Source organism: Saccopteryx leptura, chromosome 1 (genome assembly GCF_036850995.1).
Source record: "Saccopteryx leptura isolate mSacLep1 chromosome 1, mSacLep1_pri_phased_curated, whole genome shotgun sequence".
In the NCBI taxonomy this organism is placed as follows: Eukaryota; Metazoa; Chordata; class Mammalia; order Chiroptera; family Emballonuridae; genus Saccopteryx; species Saccopteryx leptura.
Genome location: NC_089503.1, coordinates 87,164,126 through 87,180,267, shown reverse-complemented (window position 1 = coordinate 87,180,267; position 16,142 = coordinate 87,164,126). Strand labels below are relative to the sequence as shown.

Here is a 16,142-nt window from a genome sequence, read left to right as displayed (position 1 = left end):
ACCATTATGGAAGAAAGTATGGTGGTTCCTCAAAAAACTGAAAATAGAACTACCTTATTAACCCAGCAATCCCTCTACTGGGTATATACCCCAAAACTCAGAAACATTGATACGTAAAGACACATGCAGCTCCATGTTCATTGCAGCATTGTTCACAGTGGCCAAGACATGGAAACAACCAAAAAGCCCGTCAATAGATGACTGGATAAAGAAGATGTGGCACATATACACTATGGAATACTACTCAGCCATAAGAAATGATGACATCGGATCATTTACAGCAAAATGGTGGGATCTTGATAACATTATACAAAGTGAAATAAGTAAATCAGAAAAAAACAGGAACTGCATTATTCCATACGTAGGTGGGACATAAAAGTGAAACTAAGAGACATTGATAAGAGTGTGGTGGTTACGGGAGGAGGGGGGAAAGAGAGAGGGAAAGGGGGAAGGGGAGGGGCACAAAGAAAACTAGATAGAAGGTGACAGAGGACAATCTGACTTTGGGTGATGGGTATGCAACATAATTGAAAGACAAGATAACCTGGACTTGTTGATCTTTGAATATATGTATCCTGATTTATTGATGTCGCCCCATTAAAAAAATAAAATTATAATAAAAAAAGAGTTAATTTGTAGAGAAATACATCACTCTGTCACATCTTACTAATTCTTATTATTACTAAACAGAAAAATATTTAGAGTTAAAGAGTAAGAGATTAACCTTAAAATGCTACAAATATCTATATATTTAATAAATGACTGATACAGGGACTATACTTCAGTTAACTACAAGTTTGTTGTATAATAAAATTATTTCTAGAGATTTAAAAATATCTGAATATATTCATATCATACAATTGCATTAAAACTTTCAGTGAAAGTCTCTTTTCTTGCTCTAGGCTTAAGTGAGAAGCATGAGTTTTAAATCAAAGAATGAAAATCATAGTATGTTATTTTTGTCTTTTTCTAGGTCTATTTTAGGTAATGTGTGACATGGATTACAGAGGATGCGAATGGACTGTGATAAAGGATTGATGGGATAACTGATTTCCAGAGATTGTGGTGTGATTATCTGGATGAATTTGGCAACCTTTTAGGTCAAATTATATTGATTTCTCCCCTATCGTTTTTCTTCCTTTTGGTATTACATCTATAGACTGTCTCTTGGTCAAATCGTTAGTAAAAATAGCAAGTCCTTGTGAATATAAAAGTATGACTAAATCACTCTTTCTTATTATGAAAAAATATTTAAAATAAGTATGTCTTCATTTGGAGTTTGGAAATCTTTAATTTTAGATTCCTGTTGAAATGTGATTCGAGTGAAAATTCTAAATTGGGTGTACATGAAGTATTCACTATGCACCCGTGAAGTTCTGAAAGGTACTCAATAACTATCTGTAGAATAAAAAACTGAATAGGCATGGTTGTCATAAACCTTGAAACTTTTCAGATGTGTCTTGTATCTATATAAATAAATGAATTAACATCAATTAGAATCATTATGCTCAAAATTTGAAAAATGTAAACCTCAGGTTGATTGTAAAATCTGTTTATGTTATTGCCACACAATAACATAACTTACTAGTGAATAGAAATATCAGTATTTCTGATATTGTAAATTTTATATTAGTTGGAATATTTGCAGGTGATTTTGATCACTTTTATGTTATTTTAAGTTACTGATGTTATAATTTAAATCTTTAGCATCTCATAATAATGTCATCAGAGGATTTAACACTGAATGGCAGTGATTTCAGAAGGGACGTGAAATCTAATAAAAATTATGTATAGGCCAACAGCTGTCATGTCTTGGAGTGAATTTAATATATTTGTTTTTACTCAGTGTTAACTTTTAAATTTCCAGTGAATTCTTCTTTCTGCATTTAGTCTCTGAATTGCTATCTTTCTTACATTATACTTATTTTTATGAGGAAATTGTATGGGTTTTGACACAAAGCTCTTCCAACAGGTACCCTTCACATGAACAGATTGCTTTGTACTTTATATATATATTTAAAACTTGAGATTAAGTTAAATATATTGTTAAGTCCTAAATTTGGGGTCTTAAATTTGGGGTTATGGTAGAGGAGAAGGACGGCAGGGACATTTGAAATGTCATAGACTTCTAGGCACTACACAGACCTTTAGGGACCCATCTTCCTGTACTTCTTTATCATCCCCTGTACCCCCTTCCTTTCTGTCGTTCTTTAGGATAATTTTCATTTCTAAGTGGTGAGTATTAAAATATCCTTGTAAACCCTGGAGAGGGACTTAGTGTCTTAGCTATAGTTTTAAGAGTTTGAATGCTATCACACTGTCCCTCAACTCTTTGAAGTTTATTTTGACTACCCTTACTTCCTCCAGTAATTTCATGACACAGGTACAGAAATATATTTCAGAGCAAGTTATACCATGGAGGATGGGAACAGTAGAAAGCTATTGGCTAGAACATGCAAGAAGGACACCATATAAATTAGGGGGATTAATAATTCATTCTGGATCTACAGTCATCTTGGAAATACTGTATTTTGAAAAACTGTGTGTGTGTTTGTTTGTTTTTTTTACAGGTGAATTTTGGCTAGGATTAAAAAATATTTTTTATATAGTAAATCAAAAAGTACCAGTTTTATGCTGTATGTAGCATTGGAATCTGAAGATGACACACTGGCTTATGCATCATATGATAAGTTTTGGCTAGAGGATAAAACAAGATTTTTTAAAATACACTTAGGACAGTATTCAGGAAATGCTGGTAAGTTTTTTATTCCTAAAATTATCCAGCTTTAAATATAACTGACTCAATATTAGGTGAAGATAAAAGTCATGCATTTCTCTTGGTATAGGACACATAACTGACAGCAGATAAATGACTAGGTCTTGAGTTTTAAAATTGTGTTATGATTGTTGTACCACATCATGATTTTGAAGTGCTTTATTATTTTCAAAACAACTTGCCACATATAATCTCAGTTGATTCTTTAGATAAAAAGCCTGTGGGTTAGACTTGGAAGATATTATTTACATTTTCATGTTCAGAGAGGCTGGCATTTAGAAGTCATAACATGTTAGGCTGATCGTTACTCTTCTAACATTGCAGGTGAAGAAACCTGAAATATTAAATGACTTGCCCAAGATTCCCAGCTCATCACCTTTGAACTAGGGCAAGAACCCAGGCTAATAGAATGACTAGTTTAATGTTGTTTTTCAATATACATCAGTACACCTACTCATTTTCAAATAAACTTAATTTGTTAGAACTTCAAAATACCTAATGTTACATTTATATTTGGATGCTAACATTTTAAATTTGAATTCAGAAATACTAAATTCAACTTTCTTGCTGCTCATCATGGTACTTGTTCATTATGTATTTTTAGATTTAGAAATACAGAAATAAATGATTTTTTTCTAAGTCTTTAAGTGATTACAATATAGAGGAGTAGATAAATAAAACTGAAAATAGAATACTGATAAAACTTCGGGGGTTAGAGGAAGAAAAAAATTACCATTTAGTTTTATTACCCACTGAAAGAGAAAATAAGTTGAACAGAAGTTATTTAAAGCAATTCTCTGCTTTAGTAAAAATATTATACAAAATGTATTATTAAAAATTAATTTTGTTTGAATAAAACAGAAATCAGCAGGATGCATTAACTATCCTATATATTGTGACTTGAAAGGCTAACTTGAAATAATGTGTTTTACACAATGCTGTCTAATTTTTGGTTCATTGTTCCTATACTCGATTATTTAAAGAAAATATCAAGTACATATATATATTGAAAGTGTAAATACTATTCACTTAGGTATTTAGGTACTGTATACTAATGTCAAGATAGATCTAAATTTAATCCAATTTAAAGATGATTTGAATTTTATAGGCATGTAAGTAAGGAAAACAGATAAATTGATATGTGGACCAATTCAGTTGTCTTAGAAATCAGCAGATAAAAATACAGCATTTTGTTTATGAAGAAAAATAAAGGAGGAAGAAAATGACTCTAACTGATTGCAGACAGAAAATCATCATGGAAAGGTAGTTTTCAACAAGGGGTTAATAGTAGATTAAACTTGGGAAGGTTTGAAAGCCCTGCAGGATCTGAATCAACAAATTTGAGTCCAGGTATTTGCATTCACAGATGGTATGTTGGCATCTTTATAATTGAGAACAACTGATCTGTACTTGGAAGAATTGAGAGGCTTCTGGCAAATGAAAGTTGGCAAAGAGAGTAGTTTGAGTCAAAGTAAAGAGGAAGGAAAATTATTGGTTATGCAGAGTTGTCTGGTATGGTTGGAATCTGTGACAAGTAGGAAAGGGTATTGGGGTATTAGGTAAAAGTTTAAAATCTTTTAAATCAAAGAAAAATGTTATCAGTAGAATGTTAAGATGGAAACAGATAAAACCAGGAGCTTAAATGTGATCATGTGAATAGTAAAGATGAGTTACCAATGTGACTTTGAATTCAGAGCAAAAATAGAAATTATGAAAGTTGAACATTTGAACAAGCTAGTTTTTCCATAGAAAAGACATATATTCCCGATTCTTAAACTCAAGAGAAATTTCTCTGGGTTCTCAGAGAATACAAAGTGCCATATTTTTAAACTAATCTCTCAGAGAAAACATGATGGTGAGTTTTAATGTGCTCTTTCTTAAAAAAACAAAAACAAAAACCCAACAGACACATGCATTACATTTTTGAAATAATCTCTTAAATCTTACAGGGGGAGAAACAGATTTGATTTATATGCTTCTGAAGGTTAGTTAAACTTTGCCCAGGGTGAGTACCTGTGGGGGGATCATATAATTCAGTCAATGCTCCAGAAGTGTCTCTCTCATCTAAAATTGGGAAAGATTTTGTACTATGTGGATATTGAAAATATATTCTCTCTGCAAGTACTTGCAGTGGGGGCATTTTGTTTCTCATGAAGAAAAGAGTCAGAGGCTCTGGGTACAGGGATAGGATAGGCCACCACTGCTAATGAAGTTCTCCAGCTCCTCAAAGACATATCTCAAGAGATGCTAAACTTTTGGAAGCATAATGACATGAATGTGGGCTTTAAATTGTTCAAAGGTTTTACATAGCTTCGCTTTTAGTTCAAACTTACTAGCAGAGTTTGCTCCTGTAGGTGAAATCTAGGTACAATGAGAGTAATTAGAATCTTTAATTTGTATAAAATTTATAAAAGAAAACAGGACTTCTAACCCTGCCAGTTAGTTAACTGGTTTGCCTTGTCCAAGATATTTAATCTTTAAAGACCCTTGGAAATATCAGGGATATTATACATATAATGTCGAATGTAAGTCTTTTACAAATTATATTCTTTTGAACTATTATTCAATTAATTCAAATATTATATGGACAGCCCTGAAGAAAAGGCACATTTTAGTAGTGTACTTAATTTTTTTCATTAGGGCATTGGGCATTTTATATAAAATTGGTACCCTATAAATAAAGCCAAATAATTGTTGCAGTTACAAATCTAAGTTTTTTTTTAAATGTAGAAGTTTCACATTCATTCATACCTGTAAAATGGTTGTGTTATAAAAACCTACCATGTGTAAATTATTTTCTTTTCCTAAATTAACAGTCATTACATTACTTTTCCCTGAAGAATGACAGGTCTGTACACAATCATCTTTGGCCTAAGTTACCTGATTAAATAAATCCACACAGTCAAACTTCCATTTTGGATTATAATTTCATATCAAATATCCACTTAAAGATCCCTATTATGTTGAGAAATTCATCATCAGATTTGGCATATTGCAATCTGGAGGAGAGTTTTTAAAATAACATTTTGTAGAAAATAATTTAAATCTTTCTGGATGCAATGATTTTACATAATAAGTTGGTAAAGGTCAATTAAAAATTACAAAAAAGTGGCTTTAAATTTAGTCATTTACAAAATCTATTTTACTCAGGTGATGCATTCGGGGCTTTAGAAAAGAAGGTAATCAAAGTGCAATGCCTTTCAGCACAGCAGATGTTGATAATGATGGATGTCGTCCTGCATGTTTGGTCAATGGTCAGTCTGTGAAGAGCTGCAGTCACCTCAACAATAACACTGGCTGGTGGGTCAATCAGTGTGGTCTAGCAAATCTGAATGGTATTCATCACTTCCTTGGAAAACTGCTTGCAACTGGGATTCAGTGGGGCACATGGACCAAAAACAGCTCACCTGTCAAGATTAAATCTGTTTCAATGAAAATTAGAAGAACTTATAGTCCATATTTCACATAGTTTCATATTAAATTATGATGCATGTTCCACAGTTATATTTGATAATATATAAAAGATTTTTATATCATTTCTGTTTTCACTGAATGTTTAAAATAATTTAGCCAAAATTCAACTAGATGACATCAGGGGGTTAAGAATATAATTAGAAACCTTTAATTTTGTAGTTTTAATAAAAGAAAACATGGCTCAGTGTATGCTTTTATTACTAACTATATTAATAAATAATATGTAATAAAATTTGTTTTATGTGAATTATGATGTGTTCTGGAGTCCACTTTCTTTAAAGAAGTTTTTCTTTTCTTTAAAGCATTAAAACATCAGAGATTTTTAGGAAAATTGAAGAGAGCATTATACTTATTTCTATATTTATTCTAAATTTTACTTACATAATCTGCAAATTATTTCTAGAAGACAATTATCAGACATCATGTGCTGATTAATATGTAAACTTCACATAGTTTAAAAACTTTACTATTTTCAGGTGATTCCACAACATTTTATAGGTAGTAAGAATTTGCTACAAAAATAAAGTCCTTCTTGTTTTCACATCTTATTGTGATTAATAATTTTATTCTTGTTTTTAATAAATTTTTTTAAAATTTTCTTTTTAGATTTTATTTATTCATTTTTATTGGAGAGAGAGAGAGAGAGAGAGAGAGAAGAGGGGGAGGAGCAGAAAGCATCAACTCCCATATGTGCCTTGACCAGGCAATCCCAGGGTTTCGAACTGGCGACCTCAGCATTCCAGGTCGACACTTTATCCACTGTGCCACTACAGATCAGGCACTTTAAATAAATTTATTGTATATGTACATCCTGATCAGTTGCATTCTAAGACACATTTACATATTTTTCTTTTTAAGCTATTGGAAATGGTATGAACTCAGTGGTGGGATTCAAATAATTTAACAACTGGTTCTCTGCTCTAATGACCGTTTTAGGTATAAAAAAAAACAATATACCAAAGGTAGTTTATTATTTCAAGCATTTAATGCTTAAATAAGAACAATAAAAGAGGTACAGAAAACTAGATTATGTTATAAGAGTTTTAAAATATTAGTGAAAAATATTAAATAATACTTGACAAAAAACAATAAACTGTTATTTAAGATATTTCCATGTTGCTTCTTAATTGGTATTCTCACTTGCAATTTTTTTTCAACTATAAATGGAATGAACATTACTATGGATGCTTAGAATACCCTTTTGCGGGGATGAATGTTAAAAAGAGTAAGGAATTATAACAATCTACATGCCACCAAATTCAACAATCTAAAAGAAATGAACAAATTCCTATAACTATACAATCTTCCTAGACTGAGTCACCAAGAAGTAGACAGCCTAAAAAGACCCATGGGCAGATAGGAAATAGAAACAACTTTCCAAAACCTTCCATAAAATAAAAGTCTGGGACCAGACAGCTACACTAGTGAATTCTACCAAACATTCATAGATGATCTGGTTCCTTTCCTTCTCAAAGTCTTCCAAAAAATTAAAGAAGAAGCAATACTTCTGAACACATTTTATGAGGCCAACATAACCCTCATACCAAAACCTGGCAAGGACAACACAAAAAAAGAAAACTACAGACCAATATCTCTAATGAATACAGATGCAAAAATCCTAAACAAAATACTAGCAAATTAAATATGACAATACATTAAGAAAATAATACCTCATGATCAAGTGGGATTCATCCTGGGAGTGCAAGCATGGTTCAACATACGTAAATCAATTAATGTAATATACCATATCAACAAAACAAAGAGCAAAAATCATATGATATTATCAATAGATACAGAGAAGGAATTTGATAAGATACATTTCTTTATGTTTAAAACACTCAATAAAATGGGTACAGAAGGAAAATACATCAACATAATAAAGACCATTTATGATAAATCATCAACAAATATTATACTTAACGGTAAAAAACTGAAAGCTTTTCCTCTAAAATCAGGAGCAAGACAAGGCTGCCCACTCTCTCCATTCCTATTCAACATAGTGCTGGAAGTTCCAGCCAGAGCAATCAGACAAGAGAAAGAAATATAAAGCGTTCATATTGGAAAAGAATAAGTAAAGGTTTCAGTTTTTGCAGATGACAGGATCCTCTTTGTAGAAAACCCCAACTATTAGAAACAATAAACCAATACAGTAAGGTTGCAGGATATAAAATCAATATACAGAAGTCTACTACTTTCATATACACCAACAATGAAACTTTGGAAAATGAACTAAAAAAAAAAATCCCTTTTATAGTTGCAACAACAACAACAAAATACCTAGGAATAAACATAACAATGAATGTAAAGGGTCTATGTACTGAAAACTATAAAGCATTATTAAAGGAAATTGAAAAAGACATAATGAAATAGAAAAATATCCCATGTTCTTGGATAAGAAGAATAAACATAATTAAAATGGCCTTATTACCCAAGGCAATATATAAATTTAATGCAATTCCCATCAAAATTCCAATGTCATGTTTTAAAGAAATGTAACAAAAAATCACCAGGTTTGTATGGAACCGTAAAAAACCCTGAATAACTAAAGGAATCCTGAGGGAAAAAACAAAACAAAACAAAAAAACAAAGAAAATGGAGTCAGAGGCATTATAATACCTGACTTTAAATTATACTATAGAGCCATAATAATCAAAACAGCATGGTATTGGCAGAAAAACAGACACACAGGCCAATGGAACAGAATAATCAAGAGCCCCAAAAACAAAACCACATATACATAGGCAAATCATCTTCAACAAAGAGCCAAAAACACACAATGGAGAAAAAAAAGCCTCTTTAGTAAATGGTGCTGGAAAAATTAGAAAGCCACATTCAAAAGAATAAAACTTGACTATAGTTTGTCCCCCTGCACAAAAGTTAATTCAAAATGGAGCAAAGACATAAGTATAAGATCTGAAACAATAAATTACATAGAAAAAAAAAACATAGGTACTAAACTCATGGACCTTGGCTGTAGAGAACAATTTATGAATTTGATCCCAAAGGCAAGTGAAGTAAAGGCAAAAATAAATAAATGGGACTATTTATTTAAGAAGCTTCGGCACAGCAAAAGAAACTGACACACAAAACAAGCAGACAGCCAACTAAATGGCAGATGATATTGGTAAACAACAGCGCTGATAAGGGGTTAATATCCAAAATATATAAAGAACTCACAAAGCTCAGCAACAAACAAGCAAACAATCCAATTTAAAAATGAGGAGAGGACCTGAACAGAAACTTCTTACAAGAAGAAATATAAATGGCCAACAGATATATGAAAAAATGCTCATCTTCACTAGCTATTCAAGAAATACAAATCAAAACTACAATGAGATACCACCTCACACTTGTTAGATTGGGTATTATCAACAAGACAAGTCATAACAAGTGTTAGAGAGGTTGTGGAGAAAAAGGAACTCTCATTCACTGCTGATGGGAATGTAAATTAGTACAAAAATTTGGGAACAAAGTATGGTGGTTTCTCAATAAATTAAAAATAAAACTATCATATGACCTAGCAATCCCTCTACTGGGTATACACCCCCAAAACTTAAAAACATTGGTACATGCACCCTCATGTTCATTGTTCATTGCAGCATTGTTCACAGTGGCCAAGACATGGAAACAACCAAAGTGCCCCTCCTTAGAGGATTGGATAAAGAAGACGTGGTTCATAATTACAATGGAATACTACTCAGCCCTAAGAAATGATGATGTAGTATTATTTACGACAACATGAATGGACCTTGAGAACATTATATTGAGTGAAATAAGTAAACTGCAAAAAGCTAAAAACTATGATTTCACATAGAGGTGGGATACAAAATTGAGACTCAATGGACATAGATAAGAGTGCAGTGGTTACTAGGAGGAGGGGAAGGGAAGAGACGAAGAGGACTGGGAGGAGGGGGAGGGGGAGGGGCATAAAGAAAAACAAATATTAGGTCATGGAGGTTGATCTGACTTTGGGTGATGGGTATACAACATAATCGACTGTTCAAATGATGTGGAGATGTTTACCTGGAATCTATGTACTCTTGTTGATCAATGTCACCCTGATAAATTTTATTTTCTAAATAAAAAAAAAAATTAGGAAGAAAGCCCAGGAAGAATTTGATCTGGTTCGCTGAAAGAAAAGAAAAGCTAGATTAAAAAACTTCTGCCGGTTCTGCCATTAAAGATATTAATGAGAGAAAAAAAAGAGTAAGGAATGTAAATTTGTGATTTCCACATTGGATGCCCAGGCGTCCACCTTAGAGAGAGCCCCGATTACAAGTGCCACTTTAACAACCGGTTCACCAAACTCAGCAATAAATTAGGTATTGGTCTGCCAAACCGGTGTGAACCGGCTGAATCCCGCCACTGGTTCCTAGTATTATGCATTTAATATAGTCATGCTTTTTGTTTTCTATAAAGCAGAGTTTAATAAGTGAAATAATTATTATGTGGCACCTAAGAATTTAAAGCATGAAACAGCTGGGAAGGGGACTTGAAGTTTTCATTTTTGACTAATGCCTGAAGCTTTTTATATTTCAGCAAGGATAGTCAAACAAAAACAAATAATAAAATGAAAACTTTGATTTCCTGTAACTTAAACAGATTTTTTAGAAATGCATTTCAAAACATTTAATTTACATCTTTAACAATACTGTAATTTCACACTTGGATATAATTGTAGAATAAACTGCATAAATAAGTAAAAAATAGACTCCTAAAATTGGCCAGATAAATAGGAAGTAAACAGACTTAGTATTGTACATCAAAAATATCAAAGTAGCTGATAATCTGAAAGTTACGTACTTTATTCAATCTTCTACCAAATGAAAAATAGTGTTTGAATTAAAAATTTAATTCTAAATGAATATGACTATAAACAGATATATGACTTTATAATGTGATTGCTATATATGCAAACCATTGTCTTGTGCTAGTGTAAATGTTTTCAATCCAGTCATTTCCCCACTAGGTGTCTGGGACTCCTGGGTGTTTATCAGTGTTCTGAGCCCTGGGGGCAGACATCTACAAGAGCAGCCAGATGACACCTCATGGTGTAACCCAGTGGTCCCCAACCCCCGGGCCGCAGACCGGTTCCGGGCCGAGGGCCATTTGGTAGCGGTCCGCAGAGAAAAAATAAATAACTTACATTATTTCCATTTTATTTATATTTAAATCTGAACAATGTTTTATTTTTTAAAAATGACCAGATTCCCTGTGTTACATCCGTCTAAGACTCACTCTTGACGCTTGTCTCGGTCACGTGATACATTTATCCATTCCACCCTAAAGACCGTCCATGAAAATATTTTCTGACATTAAACCGGTCCATGGCCCAAAAAAGGTTGGGGACCACTGGTGTAACCCACATTATTCCTATTAGGTGCTCTGGTGGAGAGGCAGTGGCCTGACAGAGCCAACACTGAGCTTAATGGAAGAAGTTTAATCAGAACAAGAATTTACATCTGCGCTAAATAGAGATGTGAGGAAGAATGAAGTCACCTGTATTTGAGGTGTGTGTGTGTGTGTGTGTGTGTGTGTGTGTGTGTGTGTGTGAGTGTGTGTGTGTGTGTGTGTGTGTATGAGTGTGTGTGTGTGTGTGTGTGTGTGTGTGTGTGTGTTCCATTCGCCTAGGTAGGGAGAGACAGCCTTCTGGGGACTAGGACTAAGACCAGAGCCTTTTCCTGGGAGAGAGTCTTTGGAGAATTGCTCCTCAGAGTTCAGTCTCTCCCCTAGGAATCAGGTGGTCCTGAAGGAAAATAACTGCATTTCCTCTCTCAAAAATTAACAAACAAAACAAAAAGTGCAGAGAATTTATTTCTTCCCTGTGCTTTCAGCTTTCAGAGAAATGACCAAAGGTATTTTAATGAGGAAGAGCAAACAAACCAACCGTGGGCTCAGATGGGATTTGCACTGGCTCTGAGTGTTCCCTGGAGGGAAAACCTACACTAGGGCTCCAGCAGGCCACGGTAGCCCCTTCTATCACCTAAGCAAGTGGGAAGAACTGGATGATGGGGCCAGGGTGCTGTCTAAATGTATGGATCTTAGGATCTTAGAGCCATACGGTTCCAGGTGGTGAGGTCTAGGATGTGGTCATAGAATGAGTCACAAATACAATCCACTATACTGAGAACCAGGATATTGTTAAAATCTTCTAGGGTGGTAGCAAGCTAGGCTGTTTACTAGTTACACTTTGGGTGAAAAGGATGACATTCAGGTAATCATGATAGAATAAATGACAGTGTAGTTCACTAGCAACCAGAAAGGCTAAGTTTGGTAATTATATTCAGGGAATTGTGCCTTTCCCTGGGTTCCTTCTTCTTCTTTTTTTAGGTGAGAGGAAGGGAGATAGTGAGGCAGACTCTCACATGTGCCCCAACTGGGATTCACCGAGCAACCCTCTTCTGGGGCCGATGCTCCATTACCGAGCTATTTTTAGCACCTAAGGCTGATGCATTTTTAACAGAGCTATCCTCAGTGCCCAGAGCACACTAGTACCAATGGAGCCACTGGCTCTGGGAGGGGAAGAGGAAGAGAAAGGGGAAGGGGAGAGAAACAGATGGTCATTTCTCCTGTGTTCCCTGACCAGGAATTGAATTCAGGACATCAATACTCTGGACTGACGCTTTATCCACTGAGCCAAAGGCCAGGGCCTGGATACCTTCTTGGTAATGTGAGCTCAGGAAAAACAAATGAAAGCATTGCAGACCTACTCCAAAGCAGTAAGGATATGGATCCATGTGCCCGAGGTTTTTAACAGAAGTGGAATTTGGAGAAATTAAACCACTTTGCAAGAGAGATAGGGTTATAGAGGAGGAAAGCTCTTGTGGCACTAGAGGACCTGATTGTGAGTCATAGGAATAGGGGATTTTGGGGGAATTGGTCCTCCTGATCTGGATGTTCAGGTTCTAAAATTGTTCTGATAAATTTCAATCCAAAGCTTTTCTCTACCCAAACATACTTAGGGGATGTTTGTAATAAAGTTGCTGAGGTGTCATAGAAGATTATGCAAATCTCTGACTTTGATCTGTGTTCTAGTTGCTAGATGTGTGGAGTGGGTTGGTACATAAAAGTAAATTGTTAGATTCAGTGTTGGTTTGCTTGACCTTTACTTCCTGGACTTAGTGAGAATGTTCTTGATCAGCATAAGTTTCTTTCACAACTATAACTCTTGCATCCTTGTCTGTGAAATGTCTAATTTGGGTGGTTTGGATTGAGCAAGAAGCTTTGAGTTTCCAGGTTTGGGGCAGACATACTCTTTGACATTTCTTTTCATAAACAACTGCTGGATTTGTTGGCATTGCTCCGAGGATGGGACTACCTCCTGTTTATATTTGATCACTGGATTTTGAAAGCCTCACTGGAATAGAATTTCTTTCTTTTTTTTCCCTTCTCTCTCTCTTTCTTTCTTTTAATTCATTTTAGAGATAGAGAGAAAGAGAGAGAGAGAGAGAGAGAGAGAGAGAGAGAGAGAGAAAGGAGGGGAGGAGCAGGAACTCCCATATGTGCCTTGACTGGGCAAGCCCAGGGTTTCGAACCGGTGACCTCAGCATTTCCAGGTCGATGCTTTATCCACTGCGCCACCACAGGTCAGGCCCTGAAACAGAATTTCGGAGGCTGCTTCTCCTTTACCTTTTATGGGGGGAAAAAAGAGAAAGGTTGCAGTATGGACTGTATTACTAGGACAAAGATTAAGATTGGATAAATTATTTCATTGAGTTGAATTGGATAGTCATTCATTCTATTAAGATTGGATGTATGAGGCCTCCCAGAGCATGATCAATAAAAGCAAAGGTTATAGAATAGCAGGAAAAAGAGAGTGCACGTAAGCATCTGGAACTGAAGAAACTTTCCAACGTAGCTCCCCAGTGTTTTTCTTATCTGTATAAGGATGTACTTTGTCTCCAGGTTGAATTGCCAAGAATTGTGTGATGATAGATCTTTGTCTTGGGAGAGGTACTTAAAAGTTTCCATCAGGGTCTTTTATGTCTCTCTTAGTCACGTAGCCAAGCTAGACTGACTGTTCAACTGGTTACACTGGGTATAAACTATCAATAAACAATCTGGACCAGGCTGACACCAGGAGAGCTTAAACTTTAAACAACATATCATAAATCTTTATCTCATTGCTCTTATCTTGGCTAAGAGCCAGTTCCAGAATCCCAGGCATACCCAGAGATAAGCACAGTTACTGTGGTGCCACTGCAAGATAAGTACTCTATACCATCTCCCTCTGACACTTAATCATGTCTTTTTAATTATATGTAGCATATTATTCTTTCCCTTAAATTCTGGCTATTTACAGAACAAAGAAAAAGAACATTTTTTTAGAGTAATAACTATCTTCCAGTGAGTACCATTTTAAATAAGTATTGTTTTAAACATTTCAATTTACTAAATTTCCAGTACAAGAATGCTCTTAATCATGTACAAACCACCAATCATTTTATCTCCTTCTACCACTGAAAATTTTGGAAGGGGGAGAGGGGTTTCTATTTTTAAGAATTGAGATACAACTTATAAACTATGAGTCACGCTTTAAAAGTATACAGCTCAGTAAATTTTAGTGTAATCAGAAGATTGTATAACTCCAAAGAAATCCAGTACCCATTAGCAGTCGCTCCCTATTTACCTTCCCCTTCAGCTCCTGCAACCACTAATTTACTTTCCCAGTCTATAGAACTGCCTACTATGACCATGTTATATGAATAGACTCATACAATATGCTACTTTTTGTGACTGGCTTCTTCCTCTCAGCATAATGTCTTCACATTTCTTCCATGTTGTAGCATGTGTCATCTCATTTTCTTCTTTTTTCTCTTGTGACAGAGACAAGAGAAAAACAGAGAAAGGGACAGATAGGGACAGACAGGCAGGAAGGGTGAGAGATGAGAAGCATCAATTCTTTGTTGTTACTCCTTGGTCTGCTTAGTTGTTCACTGATTGATTTCTCATGTGTGCCTTGACTGGGGGGCTACAGTAGAGTGAGTGACACCTTGCTCAAGCCAGTGACCTCTTGGGCTCAAGCCAGTGACCATGGGGTTATGTCTATGATACCATGTTCAAGCCAGATGAGCCTGTGCTCAAGTTGGAGACCTCAGGGTTTCAAATCTAGGACTTCTGCGTCCCAGTCCAGCGCTCTATCCACTGCGCCACCTCCTGGTCAGGTGCTCATTTTCTTCTTTTTAAAAAATAGCTTTATAATTCATACACAGTACTACATAAATCACACTTTTGAAGAGTACAATTCAATGGCAATTAGTATATTCAGCATTCTGTAAGCATCTTAATAGATTTTAGAATATTTTTATCCCATCTTTGAGTGTATCTTATTTGAAGGTTTTTGAAATTTTTGGATTTGTAGATTAATAATTTTTATAAGATTTGGGAAGTTTTGATCATTATTTCTTTAGTTTTTTTTTTTTTTTTCATTTTTTTCATTTTTCTGAAGCTGGAAACAGGGAGAGACAGTCAGACAGACTCCCGCATGCGCCCGACCGGGATCCACCCGGCACGCCCACCAGGGGGCGACGCTCTGCCCACCAGGGGGCGATGCTCTGCCCATCCTGGGCATCGCCATGTTGCGACCAGAGCCACTCTAGCACCTGAGGCAGAGGCCACAGAGCCATCCCCAGCGCCCGGGCCATCTTTGCTCCAGTGGAGCCTTGGCTGCGGGAGGGGAAGACAGAGACAGAGAGGAAGGCGCAGCGGAGGGGTGGAGAAGCAAATGGGCGCTTCTCCTGTGTGCCCTGGCCGGGAATTGAACCTGGGTCCTCCGCACGCTAGGCCGACGCTCTACCACTGAGCCAACCTGCCAGGGCTATTTCTTTAGATTTTTAAATGCTCTTTTCTCTCCCTATTTTCCTTCCTTTTTAAAAAATATTTATTTATTTCA

At 35.3% G+C, this 16,142-nt stretch overlaps 1 protein-coding gene across 1 annotated transcript in view; it reads left to right on the top strand.

Annotated features, from left to right (window-relative positions):
* ANGPTL5 (angiopoietin like 5) overlaps positions 1-6,245 on the top strand; it is a 33,417-nt gene extending 27,172 nt beyond the window's left edge. The window contains 5 exon segments of the mRNA XM_066360106.1: positions 985-1,028; positions 1,030-1,100; positions 2,571-2,618; positions 2,621-2,759; positions 5,927-6,245. Of these exon segments, the coding sequence (XP_066216203.1) occupies positions 985-1,028; positions 1,030-1,100; positions 2,571-2,618; positions 2,621-2,759; positions 5,927-6,245 (621 nt within the window).
* The last annotated feature ends 9,897 nt before the right edge of the window (positions 6,246-16,142 follow it).